This window comes from Alexandromys fortis, unplaced genomic scaffold, assembly GCF_014885135.2.
Source record: "Alexandromys fortis isolate MF-2015 unplaced genomic scaffold, M_Fortis_MF-2015_v1.1 scaffold_89, whole genome shotgun sequence".
In the NCBI taxonomy this organism is placed as follows: domain Eukaryota; kingdom Metazoa; phylum Chordata; class Mammalia; order Rodentia; family Cricetidae; genus Alexandromys; species Alexandromys fortis.
In genome coordinates, this window is record NW_026067973.1 from 4,248,854 (window position 1) to 4,271,247 (window position 22,394).

At 43.0% G+C, this 22,394-nt stretch overlaps 1 protein-coding gene and 1 long non-coding RNA gene across 13 annotated transcripts in view; one reads left to right on the forward strand and one right to left on the reverse strand.

Annotated features, from left to right (window-relative positions):
* The window catches only part of Nxpe1 (neurexophilin and PC-esterase domain family member 1), a 40,426-nt gene that overhangs the window by 5,308 nt on the left and 12,724 nt on the right, over positions 1 to 22,394 (forward strand). For 5 of the 12 annotated variants that reach the window (XM_050156339.1, XM_050156340.1, XM_050156342.1 and 2 more), the window contains 2 exons: positions 21,541 to 21,638; positions 22,061 to 22,169. In XM_050156339.1, coding sequence (XP_050012296.1) covers positions 21,541 to 21,638; positions 22,061 to 22,169 — 207 coding nt within the window. Of the gene's footprint in view, positions 1 to 5,369; positions 5,574 to 6,413; positions 6,557 to 10,471; positions 10,748 to 21,540; positions 21,639 to 21,846; positions 22,004 to 22,060; positions 22,170 to 22,394 lie in introns of those variants that run through there. The other 7 variants (XM_050156348.1, XM_050156349.1, XM_050156344.1 and 4 more) reach the window with 6 other exon arrangements.
* Positions 2,593 to 5,219, reverse strand: LOC126510046 (uncharacterized). The gene is made up of 2 exons (XR_007594312.1): positions 4,717 to 5,219; positions 2,593 to 4,068 (listed from the first exon to the last, which is right to left on the reverse strand). It is a non-coding gene; the product is annotated as an uncharacterized lncRNA (long non-coding RNA).

A 22,394-nucleotide genomic window follows, 5' to 3' on the forward strand; every position in this document is an offset into this window, starting at 1 on the left:
ATATCTTCTGTCCTCTACATGCACAGTGGTATGAGAGCTCCATATATGCACGCGCACCACATACAAAAACAGAGAGAGAGACAGGGAGAGGAGAGAGAGAGAGAGAGAGAGAGAGAGAGAGAGAGAGAGAGAAAGAGAGAGAGAATGAAGTCTAAGGAGCATGTTGTAATCTCCCAAACAAACTAGAAATTACTTAAGCATTCTGGCAATCCAAATCATTTGGGAAAATAGAATAATTTTAAACCCTGAGTAACAAAGGAAAGTCAAAAAGGGAGAAAGAGGAATATAGACAGAGCGGACAAATAAATCCAAATAGGAAGACAAAGGGATGCAGGTGGGTTGATAAAATGCGGGGAAACTCAGAAAGCTCCCGGTGGGAAAAACGAGTTGTTTGTGTGGGACTAATGTGTCCCACAGAAAACTTTTGAAAACATAGATTAAAATTTTTAAATTGCTTTGAATACATTTAAAGATGGTAAAAAAAAATTAAAATTAAAAATTGGCAGACCCTGAAGGAAGCTGGGTCCCTGAAGAAGGAATTCATGCTGGCGGGAGCTACATGATTTTCTCCCCTACCAACTAACCAGTGTCCATCAGTCATGGTCCCTTGAATTCATCCACAACTATAGAAAAGTGTGACCATGAAGGTATCACATGATAAAAACTGAAGGCAGTTGGAGTGGTAGGAATGTAGGTTTAGGGGTTATCTCAGAAAAAAAAAAAATGAAAAAGGAAGAGCCAGAAGACCTGTAGAGAAGGCGGCTAGACTTATCTCCTGGCTGGGTGCTCAGTTGTTTGTGCTCAGGGACACCCCAGGACCTCACAGGGGAATCAGCCTACGTGACAGGTCAGGGATGTCATCTGTGGACTACTGCAAGGAACCATTTTGAAGTTTATAGTCAAAGAAAACAGACTCGGCCATAGCCAGACTGGCACCAGTGCCACTCACTCCTCCAGCTTTGTCCCCTTCAAGTACCTGTGGCCAAGAAAGATTCATGTTCAAAATAAGAACAACCATACTCAACCATCAGGGGCATAGACTCAAGTCTATACAGGTTCAGACAAGGTGGAGGACTTAGTGTTTGCTACTAGAGACATTGTTACAGATACACAGCAATAAAGTCTAGCAGGCTTTCTGCAGATGTTTCAAAAGTAAAATATCCAACCACTCCAGTATTTATGAAAACCTTTGCCTGTGTAGAGAACTGTTTCTGCATAGCCATAGAAGCCTTCCCATGCTTCAAATAATTCCTATGTTCACAAAATGATGAAAAGGTTGAAATGGACAGTGTGAGGCTGCAGAAATGGCTCAGCTGGTAAAGTGTTCACCATAACAGGAGATGCACATGCATCCCAGAACCCATGTAAAAATCCCAGCATGGTAGCACACACCTTAAAGCAAGTCCTGGGAAGGATGAGACAAGAGGATCCCTGATTCTTCCTGGCCACTCAGGCTAGTCAAGGAGGCAAGCTCCAGGTTTAGTGAGAGACCTTGTCCAAAAAATAAAACAGAGATCGGAGAAAGAAACCAAACATTGACTTCTGGTATCCACATGCACAAACAGATGCACATGAAGAGAGAGAGAGAAAGAGAGAGAGAGAGAGAGAGAGAGAGAGAGAGAGAGAGATTATTTGTAGGATATATTCATAAAATGAAGCCCTGTTCAATAATGAAAAGGAACAGAGAACTGGCAAATGCCGCAATGATGACGGATTCTCAAAAGCAGTTCACTAAAGAGTATTTTACAGGCTGAGTGCTTGGGCACACTCTTAATTTTATCGCTTAGGTGGCAAAGGCAGATGGGTCTCTGTGGGTTTGAGGTCAGCCTGGTCTACATAGCAAGTTCCATGCTAACCAGTACTATATAGTGAGACAGTTTGTCTCAAAACACAAACAAAAAGGGACTGGAGAGATGGCTCAACAGTTAAGAGCACTGATTGATCTTCCAGAGAACCCAGGTTTGTATTTCAGAACCCAGAAAGTAGCTATCTGTAACTCCAATTCCAGAGGATCCAACACATTGCTCTGGGCTCTATGACTACTGCATACACATGGTACCCAGACTACCAGGGACACACACACACACCACACACACAAGTATATCATGCTAGTGTTGCGTGCAGTAGCTACACAGATGAAAATGTTATCTCAGCATTCTTAGAACTGTGTATTTGATGCATGTATGTTTATTATATGTCAATTACACCCTACTGAAATGTTATAGCTTTTTTAACCAGGGCAGTGTGTAAACACTAAGTTGGAAATACCGCTTTACCAGGCAGTGATAGTAACAGCACAAATAAAAAAAAAAAAAAAAAAAAAAGACACTGACTTCCAGGTAAAGACAAACAGCCTTCACTACCAGGTGTAGCAAGAGGAAGTGGGTAGCCAAACAGCAGCAATTGCAACAAGAAAATACAGTTTCTCCTCTTGTAACTATCCACTTAGATTCTCCCCTTGAGCGCATGTGGACCCTCCCCTGAAATGAGCAGACAGAGTGAACCTCTCTTTTCACTAAGCCTCTTAAGTGATGTCCAGCTATGTCTCCAATTATGAATACCTACAAGAAATCATAGAAGACTACTAGAACATTACTTTAAGCCATTAGAACATCTTTATTAACTGGTCGGCTATTACACTGGGTGTTTGGGATCCCGCTGTAGCACCAAGCCTTTCTCAGGGTGAGCTTTTAGCACAAAAGCATATCCAGGGATGATATATTTCAGTCAATAAGAGCAGCTAATTAAATACCCAAGTAGTATCAAAGTATAGTTAAAGACTTTCCCAGAAATATAGACTTCAATAAATTAAGTCTTTGTTTTAGTTTTGCCAGCTGATGCTGTTTACTTGCTGAGTTTGGTGGCCAGAAAGGTACTTCTGTTGTGGGGTATTCACCAGAGAAGACTGTTCAGACACGGGTTTCAACCAATAGAAAGTGTTTACTAGCTAGCTGGCAACTACGTTGGGTGTTCATGATCCCAGTGTAGCACTGAGCCTTTCTCAGGGTGAGCTTTTAAACACACACACACACACACACACACACACACACACACACACACACGTGCGCATGCACAAATGTCCTGGGTTGACATTTTAGTTAACAAGAACAGTTAGCCAGAAGCAGAGCTACAGAAGCTAAAAAGCATGGTTAGTACATTTTGGCACTTTCCTAAACTGTATAGATTTTGATGGATTAGGTCTCTGTTTTCATTTTGGCTGGTAATACTTTCTACATGCTGAGTTTTATAGCCTGAATGGCACTTCCATCATGGAGTCAGTTGGGCTAAGGTCTGGGGCCCTGCTACATTCCTTCCCCACTGGTCTTTGTGAATGAGTCAAACCATGGATTCATTCTCTTGTAGTTTAAGAAGCAGGGCTCGCTGTTAATCGAATTAGAATGAGAATTAGAGCCCCTGTCAGTGCTGACAGGAGAACAGTTAGCCAGGGTGATCAAGAAAACAGATTGGTTCCAATTATCTGACTTATGTCTCTGTCTCTTTCTCTTCTTGAGTTTCTTTTGCTAACCGTGGCCTGTAGTGATATCTCATTTGTGTTTTAATAAATAAAGCTTGCCTAAAGATCAGAGAGTAAAACAGCCGCCCTGGTCAGCGTTACAGACCAGGCAGTGGTAACACACACCTTTAACCCCAGAAGCCACACTAGTTTGCCATAGAAACTGGGCAGTAGTGGTGTACGCCTTTAATCCCAGCACTAGAGAGAAATAAAGATAGGAGGAGACAGCTCTCACCCACAGTCTCATAATGAGGCCCAATAAAACCTAATTCCAATGGATCCATAGTCCAGAAGAAAGTCCATTTGACAGCAGTGTCTGTGGCTACCACCTAGGCATGGTAGATCCGTGGTGCAATGCCAGCCACCTTCATCACCATGGGAGTAGAGAGAAGTGCATTGGAGGGTCCTCTTCAGATTAGTTCCAGGGCCCTTTTAGCTACTCACTTGGCCCCGACTGTATCATTAGACAGGAACAAGGGAAGACTTGTGGTGGATTTGGAGGTCAGCTGGGTCTCTCCCAGACACTTTATGAAGTACTGGGGGGCCTGTAGGGACTTGAGAGAGAAACCGTTAGAGAGTTCTGCCACCTGCTCTTCTCTAAGCCTGGAAAGCAGTGGGGGAGCTCTTCCAAACATAATTTCACAGGGGGTAAATACCTCCTACATGGAGGAGCGCAGCCAGCCAAAGCAAAGAAAGGAGGCCTACCCATCCTTTATTGGACTCCAATGAGAGTTTGTTTGAGTTTTGTTAAGGTCTTGTTTATTCTTTTTACCAGGACAGAACTCTGAAGTCTATTTACACAATGAAGTTGTTAATCTATGTCTAATACTTTAGCTATTAACTGAGAGATTTGGGCTATGAAAGCCAAGTCATTGTAAGACCCCATTGCTAGGGGAAAGCCAAATCAGGGGACCAGTTCCCCACTTATAGGAACCTTTAAGTTACTATAGGAGCAGTTTCAGACTGGGTAGGGAATGCTTCTTCCCACATGAAAAGGGTATCTATAAAAACTAGCAAGTTCATTCATCCTCCCCCAGAAGGCCATTTTTTCCAGTCAGTTTTCCTAGAGTTCACTGAGATACTGGTCCCTCATTCTGAAGCTTTCCTGGGTAAGAGCTGTCTGTTTTAGAATTACTGGAGCACAAACCTAGCATCTGGCTGAGACAACCCATGCCAGGCTGTCCAGTCTAGGTATAACATACCTTGGTCTGAGCAACTCAGAAAGCTTTGTGGACCCCAGAGGAGTATCCTGGTGAAGGTCAGTTACCAGAGTCCTGCCAGTTGTTTCTGGAAGAACAATCTTCCTCTTTGGTGTCCTCCATCAACGTGTGGGTTTGAGCTGTCCTTCCTTTCTTCCTTCCTTCATTTCTTCCTTCCTTCATTTATTTATTTATTTATTATTTGTTTATTTATTTATGTATTTATTTATTTATTTATTTTACCTTGACCATAGAGTCTCAAGTAGTACCGGGTCAAGGTGTGTCATGAAAATATCAATGGGCTCCATTGGCCATTTGTCAGGCAGTCAGATCAGCAGCTAGCAGTGGAGGCTAGCAAATTCTAGGGGAAGCCAAATAGTCTCAAGGAGAGCCGAGAGTTTTCAATGTTCTTTCCTCAACGGTGAGAAGCCCTCTTTCCATGGATCACATCGTGGACACAGCAGGCAGTAAAAGTACGTCTATGGTGGTGGACTTTCCTCTTCCCCATCTGAGAGCCTGGGCCAGATCAATCAGTTCTACTCTCTGGACTGAGATACCTGGCTTGGGCTCAAATCGCTTCGGGTAAAGTATCTATTGCAGCTCCCAAGCACCAGTTTCATTTTTCACCTCATGACTGTCATGGATGAGCACCCGGGTCATCAGGCAAAAGGGCAGCTGAATTGACAGTGGTTGGTGGGTTTCTCAAACCAAACTCGAGGGTAGTCAGTAGACAGCCAGCATTCGGATGCTCCTCGGAAAAGGACCTCAACCACATTGTGGGGTGCTGTGAGTAGAAGATCTTGACCTAGAGTTCAATTTCTCTCATTAAACTAGCTGTTGCCTACATAGATCTTAGACAGGTAAGCCATCCTGTGGCGACAGGGTCCAGTAGTTTGGACAGGTATATCATAGGGCATTTCCATGGCCTCAAAGTTTGGGTTAAAAACCTCTTTTGTCTTTTGTTTAGTCTCAGTCCAGATTAGGGGCTTAGTTGTCCCCCACCTCCTCCTCCTGTGCTGGTTGGTGTATGGAGAGGCCTTTGCTAGTTCCACAAACTCTGGCTTTCTGAGGCAATGCTATCCAGCTGCACTTAGGAACTCTGACCCTGTCTCTTCTCCTTTGGGGATGGGATCTGAAGGATGGCAGCAATCCTACTCTGGGACAACCTCTTTGCCTGATGCAACTGGTAGCCAAGATAGGAAGCCTATGATGTACAAAGTTGGGCTTTCTTAGTTGGCATTCGGTAGTCCAAGGTCTCCAGCTCTGGCAGCATTCCCTCAGTGGCCTTTTTATAATCTCTTTTTCCAGAAAATCTCCGACAGAAGGGCCAGAAGTCGGCATTTAGTGCATTTAAATCCTGAGGCAACCAGATCCAGAAATACTGCTCACTGTAACCCCTTCTGAGTCTGTCCATTTAAAAGCAAAGATAGGTTGACTCTGTCAATGGGAGACTGGAAAAAGCATTTTTCAGGTCCAAGACAGTGTACACCTGTTTCTCTGGAAGAATCAGACTCATAAGAATCAGAGGTCCCTTTACAGGCAGAAGAGGTAATTTCCAGGGTGACTGGGATTCTCCAAGTCAGAGAATATGGACTGCAATTTCCCTTCTTGTTTCCACGGTCATTGGGTATTGTTTAACCTGGATGGGGGTAATTGAACTGGTTAGTTGAACAAACATAGGTGCTTTGTGTTGGGCCAGTCCTGGAAGATTGGCTTCTACCCATACCTCTGCTAATCTTCGCTGTCAATCTGAGAGATGGTCCAAGTGTATGTTTTGATTGGAAGCAGAGCTTTCAGCTAGGAGATATTCTTCTGACAGATTGCAAGACCCCAGAATTCATCTGTAAGTCTAACTTTGTCTCATCATCAAAGAAGGCGATAGTGGCTTTCCATTTATGCAAAAGGTCTTGTCCCAACACCCTTTGAGCTACTTCCAACAACTGGAATTTAAATTTTTTAATTTTTAAAACTTTTTCTAATATCTGGGGCTGATTGGGAGACAAAAGAAATATTTTTAGTAGCTGTCTTTAATCTTTCTTTAAAAGTAAATAGTTTAAAGTCTCCATGGTCAGTGTGGCACAGAAGGGAAAATCTATTCTGTCCAGGCTGTGTTGCCTGGAAGCAATCCCCCTTTTTTACCACCTGCTTTTGCCCAAAATCTTCTCCAAAGTAGATTGGTACTGCCAGAAGCAGGCATATCTCATTGTTATTTTTTTTAAAAAAGAACCTTATGTTATTAAAACATCTTAAATGCCACATTCTGTATATCTCTAAAGAATTTGAAGATGACCTGTCTATCTAAACGATATATGGTTTTATGTTGAAAACATACTTAATATAATTATAAATTCGATTGTAATATTGGACTCTAGTGTCCAAACACCGAGGAGGAGTCACCCCCAGAGACCACCTCATACACCACAGCCGATGCAAAAGCATGAGGATTTTATTAATTCTGTCATGACAGGGTCTGTCAGCATTCGGGAAGCCGAGAGACCTCGAATAGCTGGTACAGTCTACTTTTAAAGGGGCCACAGAAGCAAGGGGGGTTGTTCTTTGACTATTCTAATTGGCTTATTTGAAAGGGCTATTACCAATAATTGACTGGAGAGCTGTTGTCGGATCAGATGAGGTAAGAGGTCATTTTGACCCTGTTTCCCAGGGGACTGAATCAAAACATACGTATATGGGTAATTGTTCAGGAACTGAGTACGTGCATGTGTGGCTGTTAGTCCTTGGTTCCCAGGGGAGGAGGGGAAGCACTATGGCACAGAGGCTGAGAGGATTCAGAATTGTCAAAAATGGCTTCAGGATTGTCTTAAAGTCTTACAGTAATAGGTGACTAATTACTAACCTGCATTTTCTTACTATCCTAAATGTTGAAATAATAACTTTCAAGGACTAGAAGTTTGTCTAATGGCATTGTTAATTGTTAAATGAGCTGTATAGGTACAATACCTTGAACAAAATTAGTAATGTATGTACTGTATGTTCTAACGAATCTTAATTTGTATCAATATACAAAATCCATATCAATATAAAATATTGAAAACTAATAGTTGCTTTTTGGGGATAAAAGTAGATTCAATAATCTACCTTTTATCAGTAGGCAAATTTATTCTTGGAGTATTTTTTCTGGATGATTTGTCCTTTTTCTTCAGATGTCTCATTTGCCCAGTGGTCTTCAGACTCCCTAGCTGGATGCCTTTATTCTCCTGAAAACACAGAAACAAAACCCTTTCCCAACCCTAATTTCAGGGAGATTCCCTTTTTGGTAAGCTATATCTGATCAAATGAAAAACATTTGTTAGTTTTGTAGGTTAGTTTAGATTGAACAACCATGTTGTTTGATGAACTATCATTTCTTCTAAGTAAGAGGTCTCTATTGTTCAAATCAATTCTTTATCAGTTTTGATTTATAGGTTTTTTTTTCTGAAATTTTTGTTTTCTTTTCTAAAACTGTTTTATCATCAGGAACAGTATGGCTTTTATTATTTTGTTTTGTTTTGTTTACAATAGGCATTAAGTTCTTTAATTGTTCTGGGAAGGAGTTTCCTCTATGACAGGAAACAACTGAACTGAATTTGTCAAGATGTTTCCCAATGGCAAAGGGTTACCTTGACTGACCCTTGTTGATCTACAGTCATTAGTCCAATGCCTGCTCTTGTCACACCTTCTGCATAACCCAGAGGGGGAGCATTCTGTTTGGATTATGCCTAGAACAAACATTGCTACTTGGAATGCCATGTTTACAGTTCCTTTTTAGGTGACCTTGCTTACCAAACCTGAAACATTAGATACTATGATTTTTCTTCAAACCTCTGGAAATCACCTCTCCTATCCAAGCATTAGCATGGTCATTAGATTTAATATTGATTGTATCTTGTATCCATTCCTCCAAGGATGCTAATCTTGCATTTAACAGCCTGATTACTCTTTTTCATTGTTCCTTAGCATTTTCAAAAGCCAGAGATTCTATTATTATTTGTCTAGTTTCTGAATTTGGTATCATCATTCTATTTACTGCTGAAGTCAATCTTTGAAAGACATCAGTGAAGGTTCTTTTGGTCCCTGTATCATTTTAGAAAATGACTCAATTTTCTTTCGTACTTCTTCAACCCTGTCTCAAGCATCCAAAGCTGTTGCATGGATGTGGTTCATCATATAAAGATTGCCTTTCTACATGTCTCCAAGAAGTTGGTCTCAGGAGATTTTCATACCTGTAGCCCTACTTTATTGTTCAATGGTCACAAAGTCATCTTTCTACCAGGTTCTCCATTGTAATTGAGAGCCAGGCTCTAAGACTGCTGTAACCAAGTCTCTTTAGCCTCTAGAAATAATACTATTACAAATTGATCACAAGTTAAACGTCTACCTCATGAAAGGTGAGTGCATGTCATATGAATCTCCTTAGATCTACTATTTCAACATGATTCCAGTGACTGCTTAAACAATTTGGCAGTTCCTGTAAGGTAACTGTAAAAATTAAGAATGGTTACTTGAAAACCTTAGGCTGTTCCTCTCTAACTTCTAAAGCAACGTTAAAATTGGTTCTCCTTTAAATTCCTCCATCTGGATCTGAATATCTTTATGATCTGTTTGAATGAGTTTTTCCAAGGCCTATATCTTGGCACTCATATCAACCAACATTTTTATAGATAAGCCAAGAATTATAAAAGTAACAATAAAGATTATCAAAATGATAATTAACATATGTCAATCCTGGTTAAGTTGATTATCCTTTCGTTTAATTGTTCCATTTTTAAATCATGCATTGAGTAATCATACAGAGGCCTAACTCTCTCCACAATAATGTTTCCCACTTTTTAAAATGGGAAAAAAAAAAAAAAAAGCTCTCTGTTTTAACTAATTCCTCCCTTTAAGAATTCCCAATTGTCTCACTAAATCTGCTGCTGATGGCAATGAAGGCATGAGGCTGATTGCTGCTGCATAGAACAGTAGAAGCCTGAGCAGGTTTCAAGGCAGCAGCCCAAGAAGAGGGTTCAGGGAAAACCCATAACCCACTGAGAGAGAAGAAAGGAAAACCTAGCCCCAGGGCAGTGACTCCAGCTATATATAGCTCTAGCCTATGCCATTGGCTGCAAACTCGCAGGCAAGTGGCTTTTTCGTGAATTTGTGCCCCAAAAGTTGGACACCAGATGAAGCATGAATTCTAATTGGTCTTAATAATAAAAACCCAGTCAGATGCTAGGGGGTTAAAGCTAAAAGATCAGAGAAGCAGAGCAGCCAATCACTAGAGTTCTTACCTCTACGAAATCCTCAGACCAAAAGGGTCTATAGAGGACTTTTTTAGACCATCATTGCCAAATGCATTGTTAGAGGTGTAAACATTCGCTTTTTTGTTGTTTTTAAGTGGTTTTTTTCTATGAAACCTTGGCTCTGGGGATTGTAAGGAATCCTTGTGTGGTGGGTAATCTTTCATTGTGTGTAGAAGGCCTTGAATTGGGAACTGGTATAAAGGTGGAGCCATTATTAGTTTTTATTTTTATTTATTTATTAAAATTTCCACCTTTTCCCATTTCCCTTTCACTCCTCCCGTTCCCCCTCCCCCTCCAGTCCTAAGAGAAGGCAGAGTGCCCTGCCCTGTGGGAAGTCCAAGGCCCTCCCCCTCCATCCAGGTCTAGGAAGATGTGCATCCAAACAGACTAGGCTCCCAAAATGCCAGTACATGCCGTAGAATCAAAACCCAGTGCCATTATCATTGGCTTCTCAGTCAGCCCTCATTGTCAGCCACATTCAGAGAATCCGGTGTGATCACATGCTCTTTCAGTCCCAGTCCAGCTGGCCTTGGTGAGCTCCCATTAGATCAGTCACACCGTCTCAGTGGGTGGACGCACCCCTCGCAGTCCTGACTTCCTTGCTCGTGTTCTCCCTCCTTCTGCTCTTCATCTGGACCTTGGGAGCTCAGTCCAGTGCCCCATTGTGGATCTCTGTCTCTATATCCATCTATCGCCGGATGAAGGTTCCATCTGGATGGATCTCTTTTAAGTGTATATGAACCATACCCTGTCAGGTAAGAGCTGAGGCACAGTGGGAGAACCTAGCACTCAGGTCCAACTTTTATATGTTAAACAGGCACCTCAGCCTCTTGTCTTAGGTTTGAAACAGATATATATTAAGAACAGCAGGTGAAGTTAAAAATTAGCTTTTATTAAAATTTTAAATATTGACCAAGGTAGAATCTTGTCAGAGCCATCATCTGGAAACTTTTTAGTTGTGTGCTTTGATACTTGTGTTGTTGGGGTTTACATGAACAAAACCCATATACCACTGAATCTTTTCATAAGGCTGTGTTGTTATACATTAAGAAGTTCAACTCCCAGAGTACTAGGAGATTACCTGGTCTTTGGGCAGGTATTATCTTTTAAGAACTACAACTTCCAGAGTGCTAGGAAGTTACATGGTCCCAGGGCAAGCACTATCTTTTAAGAACTATTTTAATTAATGAATCTACCTATTGATAAATTTGAGTCCATCTTTGTATGTCAATTGGCATTATAGGTTGCTACTTTGTTCCTTTCTGTTAGCAAGTTTTCTTTTGACTTAGCCTCTCTGTCAATGTCTAGTGTGTTGGGGTCCCTGGGTAAGGGTCTCACACAAATCAGGACATAGGGGATACAGAGTATGAACAACTGCATAACAAACTTTATTTTGTATGGCTTTTTATACACACTAAAAAGCATTACCTTAGCTCTGGAAATCCTCCCTTACCCATGTACATGATCATGAGAAGCTCTTACCTCACTTTGCAAGAAACAATATCTCAATAAATAGCAGTAATAAAAATAAAAAGAAGTGTAAAGAAACAAGGCAAAAAGGTATACAGACGCAGATCACTTCCTTAATCTACGTGCGGTAGAGCATGAAGAACTAAGCTTAAAGGCCACTTCCTTATTAGGGTACAGATTATGACAGAACATTTGAGAAAACTGGGCAAAGAAAGTATGTTTTCATCTATGCTTGGTTTGCCAAGAACCGTTTCCTAGCTTCATCTCCTCTGTCCCAGGAGGAGCCTGCACTCTAAGCCAGTTCTGTGTTGCCACACCTGTCTAGCAAGTGTTATGGGGACAGTGCCTTTCTTAGCTGCTTCCTGCTGAACTGAGGCATGGCTTGTCAGGGCCCAGGAAGGGTGAAAGGCTTAGACAAAGGCTTGTGTATCAGAAGTATCGGTAGTTTGTCATTTGTATGTGTTTTCTGGGTGGCGATTGTCAGCCAGCTGAAGATCTGTGAAGATATAGGCTGGGCAGAAGTTAAAGTGCAGGGGCTTCAGAGAGTTCAGAAAATCTTACTTCTGGAACCTTTTGGTTTGATGTGTTGACAGGTGGCTCCAAGTCTTATGACTTTGATTCCTTGAAATTTGTATGAATTTTAGTTTACCAGAGGAAATAAAAGTTGTATAATATATTAGCATTACCAGTCTACTGAAATCCACATTGTAGAAAAAGGCAGTTAACTGGTGTCTGTAAAACAGCTGGAACAGATTTACATCTTGGGGGCATAGCAAAGGCTATGACTTCGGATTAAAAAGCACGCACATTTTATGTCCAGAGAGTCAGATAGAGATTAGACAGTCCAATGAGAAGAATTTTGATGTTTATAGTTAGAGAACAATCAAAGGAAACTTAAAAATCTTGAGCTTGTGACTAAACAATAAGTAACCAGTGTTTTTAGAGCTAGATTAATAGCTTGCCGGAACTCCATTTCTTAATGCTAAAACTTTGAGCTTTTAAAGTCTTAGTATAATGTTGGCTAGTGGGGGAAATAAATTCCAATTGTAGTTTCTGGAAGAAGAGTGTTGGTAAGCGCGGAAGTGCTCTGTGTCTAGTGGCAGCCTGTTGCCTGTTTGGGAAGGGAGGATGTTAGGGAAGAAGGAGGGATCCCCTAGGGAACAAAGGCAAAGCCAGCTGTGACCACCAGTTTGAAATTTCCTGGCCGATTTTGGGAGAGCACGATGGTCCCCAGTATCCAGCAAGCAGTGCTGTCTGGAGAGTTGTAACAACTGAGCTGCCGCTGGCCTCTTCCACATGTCTGTACCATCTCGTGCCGGAGCTCCTGCCACAGGGCAGCAGCGGTGGGATGTGGGGAGGGGACTGACATGAACGGGAGCAGGAACCATCTGCAGCTGGCTGGGTAGACTCCTCCGGGTAGAAGGCACAGGTCCCACCCCCAGGCCCTAGTCACCGAGATGAGCACACTTAGCCACGCATGATGGCCTGCAGCTGTGTGCGGTGGAGACAAAAAGCTCCTGCCCCTCGTGCAGGCTGTCTACAAGGGGCGGCTGGCGCGTGGGCTCAGTGTGGCTAAAGGCTCCCGCACCCACTCGCCCTGCAGGGTGGCCGGGAGACAGGCTCTGTCCCTGCACTCACATGGCAGCTAAGACAGGCTGCGTTCTGTGCCCCATGCATGCTCCTGTGAAAAGCAGCTGGTAAGAAGCAGAATTCCCTTGATAGAAAAGAGAGGAAACGCTGTCAGAGCTCTTCAGTGTTCTCAAGGCAATTTAGCCACCGGGGGATTGAAAGTCCTAACAAGCATAAACCTGTCCATAGATTTAAGAGTTTGGCAACCACCCTAGTGGCATTTAATTGGCCATTGTATTACCAGATTTTATTTTATTTTATTTGAGAGAGAGAGAGAGAGAGAGAGAGAGAGAGAGAGAGAGAGAGAGAGAGAGAGAGAAGTTTTTTGCCCATGCCTGGTTGGGCTGTCATGGTTCGAAAAAGGGGTGAAAAAATGTTTAGTCAATTCCAGAGAATTGCCCTGGCCAAGAAGCCTCCATTGTCCTCCAACCATATTTGGCCCCATGCAAAAGTGAAAACCAGAGGTAGAACAAAGAAGACTGCTGATCCTCCAGTTGGGACAGCCAGGCTAAAAAGGCTGCTTCTCTCAGGCAGGGGGTGCTCACCAACTCCCTATTTACAAGCAGCATCTGTGGGGGTGTTCTTTTCCTCTCAGCCTGTGGGTCACCAGGGCAAGAGGCAGTAGCAGTGACAAAAAGCTTTGTAACCGAGACAGCTCTCCAGGAGACAGAGTTCAGGGAATCATCCCAACTTTATTCCAGCATGTAATGAATATAAGCACTAGGGAGCCTGGGGACAAACCCTAGTTTGCATTAAGTGGCCATCTCCTATCATAAGGCTTTGCATGTGACAGTAGGGTCCTATCAAAATGGCTAGAGCACTGGCCTAGATTACCATGTGAGTCAACAGGGGAAGAACATTTGCAGATATCTGTGTCAAGGGTCACTCCTGAGATCATCCTGGGCCTAGAGACAGCCTCCAGGTAAGTCTAGGTAGAGAGCGGGGAGCTTTCGCTGAGGAGAAGGAGTCCTCCATGTTGCTGAGCTTACAGAAAGCTGCCAGGCTATGCAGACTGCAACCTCTGGTCAGCAGGGCCTTCCAACGCTGGTGTCTCCAAGTCTGGTGTCTGGGATCTGAGTGGGACCTCCAGAAATGTGGAGTATTCACCAGAGAAGCCTGCTCAGACATGGGTTTAAGCCAATAGAAAGCCTTTACTAGCCGGCCAGCAACTACACTGGGTGTTCAGGATCCCAGTGTAGCACGCAGCCTTTCTCGGGTGAGTTTTTAAGCGTAAAAAAAACATGTTCTGGGTTAGCATACTTTGATTAACAAGAACAGTTAGCCAGAAGCAGAACCACAGAAGCTCAAATGCAAGGTCAGTACATTTTGAGACTTTCCTAGAACTATGGACCTTGATGGATTAGGTCTTTGTTTTTGTTTTGGCTGCTGGTACTATCTACATGCTGAGTTTTATAGCCTGGATGGCACTTCCATCATGGAATCAGTTGTGCTAAGGTCTGGGACCCTGTTACATTCCCCACTGGTCTTAGTGAATGCGTCAAACCATGGATTCAAATAATTGATCCTAAGGGCCCTGTCTTAATTAGGGTTTCTATTACTGTGAAGAGACACGATGACCACGGCAACACTTATGAGGAAAACACTTAATTGTGGTAGCTTGCTTGTCACCAGAGGTTTAGAGGTTTCAGTCCATTGTCATCATGGCAGGGAGCATGGCGGCATGCAGGTAGACATGGTGCTGGAATAGTGGCTGAGAGTCCTACATCTTATAGGCAAAAGTTGACTATGTCATGCTGAGCAAAGCCCGAGCAAAGGGAACCTGAAAGCCCGCCCCCATACTGACACACTTCCTCCAACAAGACCACACCAATTCCAACAAGGCCAATCCTTTTAATAGTACCACTCTCTGTGAGACTATGGGGGCCAGTTATGTTCAAATACCACAGGCCATTAATTTTACTGAATTGATATATAATTTGTAAGCTATAGGACCTCAATCAGAATGAGAATTAAAGTCCCAACCAGTACTGATACCAGAGTAGTAGTTACTTAGGAGGACAAGAGAATTAGAGACTAGTACCAATGATCTGATTTCTGTCTTTGTCTCTCTTTCTTTTTGAGTTTTTTTTCCAACCATGACAATATTTTTCTAATTACTCCTGATCAATTAGCATAGAAACAATGGGTTTCTCCCAAAGCCTTACGTCATGCCCCTTATCCCACGAGAAATAAGTCTAAGCCTCTCAAATTTCATGGGACCACTTCTTTTGCGGGACCCACTTCCGTGAGGGAATCTAACTGTTGTTCTAATTCAGAAACAGAAACTTTTGATACCTCTAGGTCCTGATCAACCTTTCTACTTAGTTTTTTTTAAGTTTTTATCTCTCATGATAAAGGCTGATATCCGTATGGCTGACACTGGCTCCAACTAGGCCTGAAATGAGGGCAGGCCAAGCTCTTTTATAATAGTGCAGGATCCATATTAAAATGTACTTTTCTCCCCTTTCCCCTTTATATAGGTATACCTGGGGCAGAATGTGTGCTAAGATGCATAAAAGGAGGTTCTCGGTTGGAAAGCATCAGACAGGCACATTTAGTCCACCCATTAGTACATACCCCACCAAGTAATCTCAGAGGCCCAGTAATATTGCTATTGCCCAGATGAGTTAACCCATAAGCAGAATAGCAGGCATCAGAATAAGGGTAAGTGCCTAGGGTAAAGGTTTTGGATGTTAGACAAGTTTCAGCCCCTTGTAAGTCCGCTAATGTTAATTTGAACTGTCCTCAGTCATAGTGAGTTTCATCAGTCAATGGGCTGACAGTCTGGTTTGTTTCTATCCCTATGTAGTACAGGGGCTGAGGGGTTAAGCATAACCAGAAATCCTGGCCAACTTCTGGCTGGGAATGATTAACTAAGTGGTGAACCTTGTCAAGAGTGAAAAACAGGAGTCGGGATCCCTCAGCTTTCAGGATATCAAGAGGTAGTTAACTAGTTTATTGGGTGTGTTAAGTACTTTGGAGGGAAAAGTTGGTCGAGACCTTAGCATGGGTTGGATCTCGAGGACTAGTTTAAATCTACCCGTAGGCACCCTTCCTGTGATATAGAGTCTGATTCCCCAGGTTTTTCCTGTTTCCTCTGGCCAGAATTTTTTAAAAAAATATTTTCCGGCAAGCCTCTGTTTCACAACCCCAGTTTTTGCAATGGAAATTCCCTTGTTCTTGGCAACCAGGAGGGCCAGCTGCAAGGCATGCAGAAAATTGCAAACTTTGTATTTTTATCTCAAAAAAAATCAATTCTCATATCTTTCCTTTTTCCAGTACTACCAGACATTTAAAGTGGATATCAGTGAGCAAAGATCAAGATGGAATATAGATTGTTGGTCTGTAGTTATGCTAACTATAATTTCTGTGTCTTCCTCAGTTCCCAGGTCCAGGCTTGAGGGTGGTGGGGATTGAACCATGATCCTATTATATTTATATCCACAGGGCAAAACATAGGCTCAGCAGGAGGCATAAGGGCAGGAAGTAGAAGGGTCCAGGGCCTGATGGAACATTAATTTTAATGTTCAGAGACAGTCCATTTGGCAGCGGTAGCCCTAACTCCTGCCTTATTGACTTGGGTGTGATGACTCCATGGTGTGATGCCAGTTACCTTCATGTTCTCAGCAGTGGAAGATAGCAATTCACAGAGGAAGCAAAACATCCTCTAAGAGGGCCGAGATTGTCTCTTTGTCTTTAATGCTCTTTCCCTTGGTAATGAGAAGCCCTCTTTCTCTATAGAACATGCTGTGGACTTGCACAGTAGTAAATGTGTAGAGACTGCCCGTGGTGGACTTTCCTTTTTCCTGGCTGAGAGCCTGGGTCAGGGTGATCAGTTCTGCTCTCTGGATGGAGATACGTATGACCTGGTCCCCAGTCCTTTCAGCTGAAGTAACTACTGCAGCTCCTGCATCCCTGGTTTTACCTCTCCTCTTGTGACAGCCGTGGATAAGCCCCTGCCGGTTGTCATCAAGCCAGAGGGCAGCAGAATTGACAGGGGTGGGTTTCTCAAACTGGACTTGAGATTGGCCCAAAAGTAGAGCCTGATTCTGGGTTACGTACAGCCTGCATTCTGGTGTTCCTCAGAGGAGGGTCTCTGGCCAGCAGCTGTAAGTATAAGGTCATGAGGTCTAAGCACAATAGCATGAAGTGCTGGAAGTAGAAGATCCTGACCCAGAGTTCGTTTGGCTAAACTAGCAGCAGCCACCCCAGCTCTTAGGCAGGTGGGCTCTCCTATGGGGGCCTAACCATTTGAACAGGTATGCCACAGTGTGTGGCCATGGCCCCAAAGTTTGGGTTAAAAATCCCTATTTTGTTTTGTGGATGAAAAGCTCTGAGACATCTGGAAGTGGTAGGAAGCACAACTGCTTTTAAAGCCTCAAATAACCTTTGTTTAGTCTCAGTCTAGATGAGGGCCTCAGTACCCACACACCACACCCATATACACTGTGTGCTGTGTATACAGACAGGCCTTGTTGTTTCTACAAACTCTGGTACCCAGAGCCAGCAATACCTTGCCACACCTAGGAACTCTTGAACCTGTCTCTTGGTCTTCGGAGTTGGAACCTGAAGGATAGCAGCAGTCCTACAGTGACACAGGTTCCTTTCACTTCCCCTCAGCTGGTAGCCTCTGGTGTACCACACTGGGCTATCTTAGCCAATATCCGCCAGGAAATTCTTGCAATAGTCCCTCATTGGCCTTCTTATAAGTTATTTTAGTTTCGAGGATTAGGAGAAGGTCATCTCCATAAAGTAAGAGTGTGGTCCCAGGAAACTTCTGTCGGAAGAGCAAGAAGTCAACATTTGGTATCTCATCACACATGATTGGAGAATTCTTAAATCACTGGGGCAACCTGGGCCTGGAATGTTGCCTGCTGAAACCTCCCTCTGGGTCTGTTCATTTCAAAGCAAAGATGGGTTGACTCACCTATGCCAATGGGAGGCTGAAGAATGCATCTTTCATGTCCAAGACAGTGTACACCTGTTTCTCTGGAAGAATCAGACTCATAAGAATCAAAGGTCCCAAGTTTCTTCACAGGCAGGAGATGTGTATTCCAGGGTGACTGGCTGGGCACCAGCTTGCCCGTCTCTCCAAGGCAGGGAATATGGATTGCAATTTTCCTTTTTGTTTCCAGGGTCGTGGGTATTGTTTGATCGGGATGGGGGAACTGGCTAGTTGAACAATTATAGAGACTTGGTGTTGGACGAGTCTCATACACATGTGGTACACTGACATACATGCAGACAAAACCCCCGAGTGCATACAGATTAAAAAAATAAAATAAAAAAAAGACTTGAAATACCACCCATGCTTGTAAATGCTTTGATGTTATTATGAGCATAATACCTGCTTGCTGATGGGAAACTGATGTGTGACCAAATAAGAAGCTCGGTTGTTTAAAGTGTTAATTGCTGTACTTTGCTATAGTTGAGTTTGGCTATTAATTCTCTATATTTTACTTTATATGTTTGAAAATGTCATTTACAAAAGAGGTCCCTAGGCTCCATTAGACAACCAAAGAGGGCCCTGTTTCGGAACAAATAAAACTAAGGACCTTTATGCTCCAAGATACTCCCATCATATTGTACAATCAAAACAAGGCTGCTGCTGAAGCCGGTGTGCCATAGGTTAACACAAAGAAAGGCTGGAAGAGACAAGTCATGTTGCCCTAGTTATGGTCACTTCAGAGAACGAATATTTTGGCTGTGCACAAACACGCTAGAGACCAGGAATTTTAGTGTGACTGGGATGCCACATGCCAGACCTAAGTTTGCGTCACTGGTGATAGGAGGGACAGTCTGCACATGGATGCTATAGTGACTGAGGAGGACCAGACTCTAGGAGAAAGTCAGGAAGAAAGACAGTGTATCTGATAGGTGACATCATTCACAAGGACAGGGAGAGGAATTGGCAGGCAGTGACAGCAGAGAATTGGCTAACCGGACAGGCTGACCTTGGCAATTCCTATGAGCAGGGTAAACTCAGATCTGTTCAGTTCTGGGTTGTAAATGTATCCACCGTGGAAGGGTCTCAGCCTAGAAGCAATGTTGGCTAGCATACCGCAGGTTAAGCACACCTCTGCTCTTGCGCTTTTCCAATGGAGACAGCCTGGGGACATTTGGATAGGCAGAGCTCAAGCTGAGGTGTAGGAGCTAGTGAGGTATCTCTTAGGAATATCTGAGATCACCCAGCTCTAAGCCTCTAAAGAAGAACTGTGGTCTGCAGTCACTTCTTTTATGTGAGGACTGGGCTCTAGAATGTCCATTGACATCATTGAGGAACGTCACAAAGGGGCATCCTGCAGCATACACTGGCAAAGTATGCTTGTGAGACGAAAGGGAGCTCAGAGGGAAGAAAACCCAGTATTTAAGCTCAAGGTTGAACAAAGTTTTCCAGATTTATCGTAGAGCATGGTAGGTTCTGGAAGGTGTCCATCCAAGTGGGATGAAAGCAAGAGGCTATGGACAATGGTGAGGACACACGGGAGAAGAAGGCATATTCCCCTTTCTACCTCTGGCATCTAACGTTCATAAACAGTTACTTCATTGGCCTTGTTGACAGTCTTCATCTTCTGGACACATATGGGATAAATATTTGATATTTATTTTTCCATTCACAAATAAGCAAAATAAGCAGAAATTTAATGAAACACTGGTTGGAAATCTAGAAGTTGTAAAATTGCAATGATTTTTTTTTCTGTCTGTGTATACTACTTCTAGGTAGAAGAGCACAGGTCAGAACAGATACTGGTAACTCAAGGATTATGAAATCCATCCAACCATGATGGCACACGCCTTTAATCCCAGCACTTGGAAGGCAGAGGCAGGCGAATCTCTGAGTTTGAGGCCATCCTGGTCTAAAAGTGAGTTCCAGGACAGCCAGGGCTATTACAAAGAGAAACCCTGTCTTGAAAAAAAAAAAAAAAAAAAAAACCAAAAAACTCACCTAAAAGTTAGAAACACTGGGTAAGTCTTAGGGTAGAGAGGCCTTTGACCGACATGTTCCCTTACTAGACACACTTTCTTAGAAAGCACAATTTTAAATAGGTAAAAATTTTTGGAAGTTGCTTTTTAGAAGTTTTTGGAAGTTGCTTTTTTTTTTTTTTTTGACTCATTCCACAAACATTATGCTTGCCAGTGACACAATGGGTACAAGGCTTACAATGCGGAGGCAGACCTGACTCCAAGGCTTTATTAATTGGCAGGTTCTGGTTCTCAGGAAGTAGTTTAATATCAAGTACAATGAATGACACAGATTAAATCAGCTGTGTTCTCTTTCCTTCCGAATTCATTCATTTCCTCTCCACAACATCCAGACACAGAATTCAATCCTTCTAGAAGTTTCTTCAAGCACCGTGTTTCCATAATTGGCGAGTCACAGCTGGGTCACTAGACAGTGATTTAGGATGAGCTGCAACTAACTATCACATCTTGCTTAAAACAGTTAGCTAGCTCTAACGTGACTTTTTTCTCTAGACTCTGTTACTGAAGTCACAGTCTGTACCCCAAGAATCCAAGTTCAGCCACCCATCCTTGAGACGTCAATGCAAACAGTCAAAAGAATAGCAATAAGCATCAGAGGGAGATGCAGAGATATTAAAAAGAGGGGCAGAGACATCCAGTGACCGCACAGATATCTATCATCAAGGTCCTGAAGGATGCTAAAGTTAGGGTGTTATGGACCTGCATACTACAGTCAGGTCAAGGTGTGGCCTTGCCCACCGTTGACACGTCATTGTTGTCACTGTAAGACTGTGTCTATTTTAGAGAGAAGAGTCCTCTGCTCCTACTGTCCCAGGCTTTTCTTCTCATGGCATAAGAATTTCCAGTTTCTTAAGGTCTGTTGTTTTCCTAGTCTGATAGCTAAAGTGTCTCTTTAGAATATAATCATTTCTTCCAAGTCAATTATCTTTGGATTTCTGCATGAGTATTACCTGGTTTTGCTCTGTACCAATAAGATGCAAACGGAGGGGCTGGAGAGATGGCTCAGTGGTTAAGAGCATTGCCTGCACTTCCAAAGGTCCTGAGTTCAATTCCCAGCAACCACATGGTGGCTCACAACCATCTGTAATGAGGTCTGGCGCCCTCTTCTGGCCTTCAGGCATACACACAGAGTATTGTATACATAATAAATAAATAATTATTTAAAAAAAAAAAAAGATGCAAACGGAATCTTTTTAGAACCTATCAGGTTAAGTCACCCATCCAAAACCTTGTCAGACAGCCCAAAAAATATTAATAAGAAACAGAGAGGGGGCAATATGCACGCTGCATCTGATGAGTATTTCCGTTCTCCAAGAAATGGGCGTGATCAGAAGAAGCGGGTAGCTGTTACTATCAGTTAGTCCCCTCTGCATTCATGCTTTACCCCCTCAACACCGCCTCCTGCCTCCTCTCTTTCCCTTTCTTCAAGCAATACGTAACCTTGCTGAATTTGTCTTTTTTACAGAGTGATTCAAACTCCTTCCCCCAAAAGAATTCCCACTTCAAGATTCATACTTGGTACTCAGCAAAACAAGCATCACGACAGATCAACTTTGTTTACAGGTATCTTGTAGATTACTTTTGTAACATAAGCATAAACTTAGGGTCCCATCAGTTAGCTTCTGTTTCACCTCTCCCCCCACCCTGCCTGCTGCAAAGAACCTGCTGGCTGATTAATTCTTCTGCTTCTCATTGAGACTATGGTGAGGGAAAGTGGGGTGTTTCTGTAGAACACAAACAGGGAGAGTGCATACAGTGAGCCTCTGGCTTCCATTCCAGGAGTGCGGAGAAGGAGAACCTTCAAACAAAAGTCTGAGTAAGAAACAATCAGTAGGGTAGACAAAGGAGTTGTTCATCAAGACAGAAGGAAAACGAAGGCAGTTGGTGGCAGATGGTCAAGTCTCAAAAACACAAGTCACAGGGAAACAGTAAGTGTAGACGGACTCCCTCCTCACCTCGATGTCTTCTCTTGTGCTCTTTCCTAGGGTACTGACCATGTTCTCAAACGTACTGTGTCAGAAAATGCTGCTAACATTCATGTCAGTTTTAATAATTATCTGGATAATTTTTGAAATTTCTCAAAATCCCACAAAGGTAGGAACGCAATCTCCCACTTTGACCAGAAGCTGCTACCCTATGTGAGCTCTCTCCTCAGATCCTTTCACTAAGTCTCCCGTACCCACTCAGCTCCCTTCTCCTCAGATCTATTCACGGGGTGTCAGAGGGTGACGACACTGGCTGTCACTACTTCTTCATTTTTTGTTCATCCTTAGTGCCGTTTAACCTGTCTTGTCCCTCCTTCAGGCACCCGAAATGGCT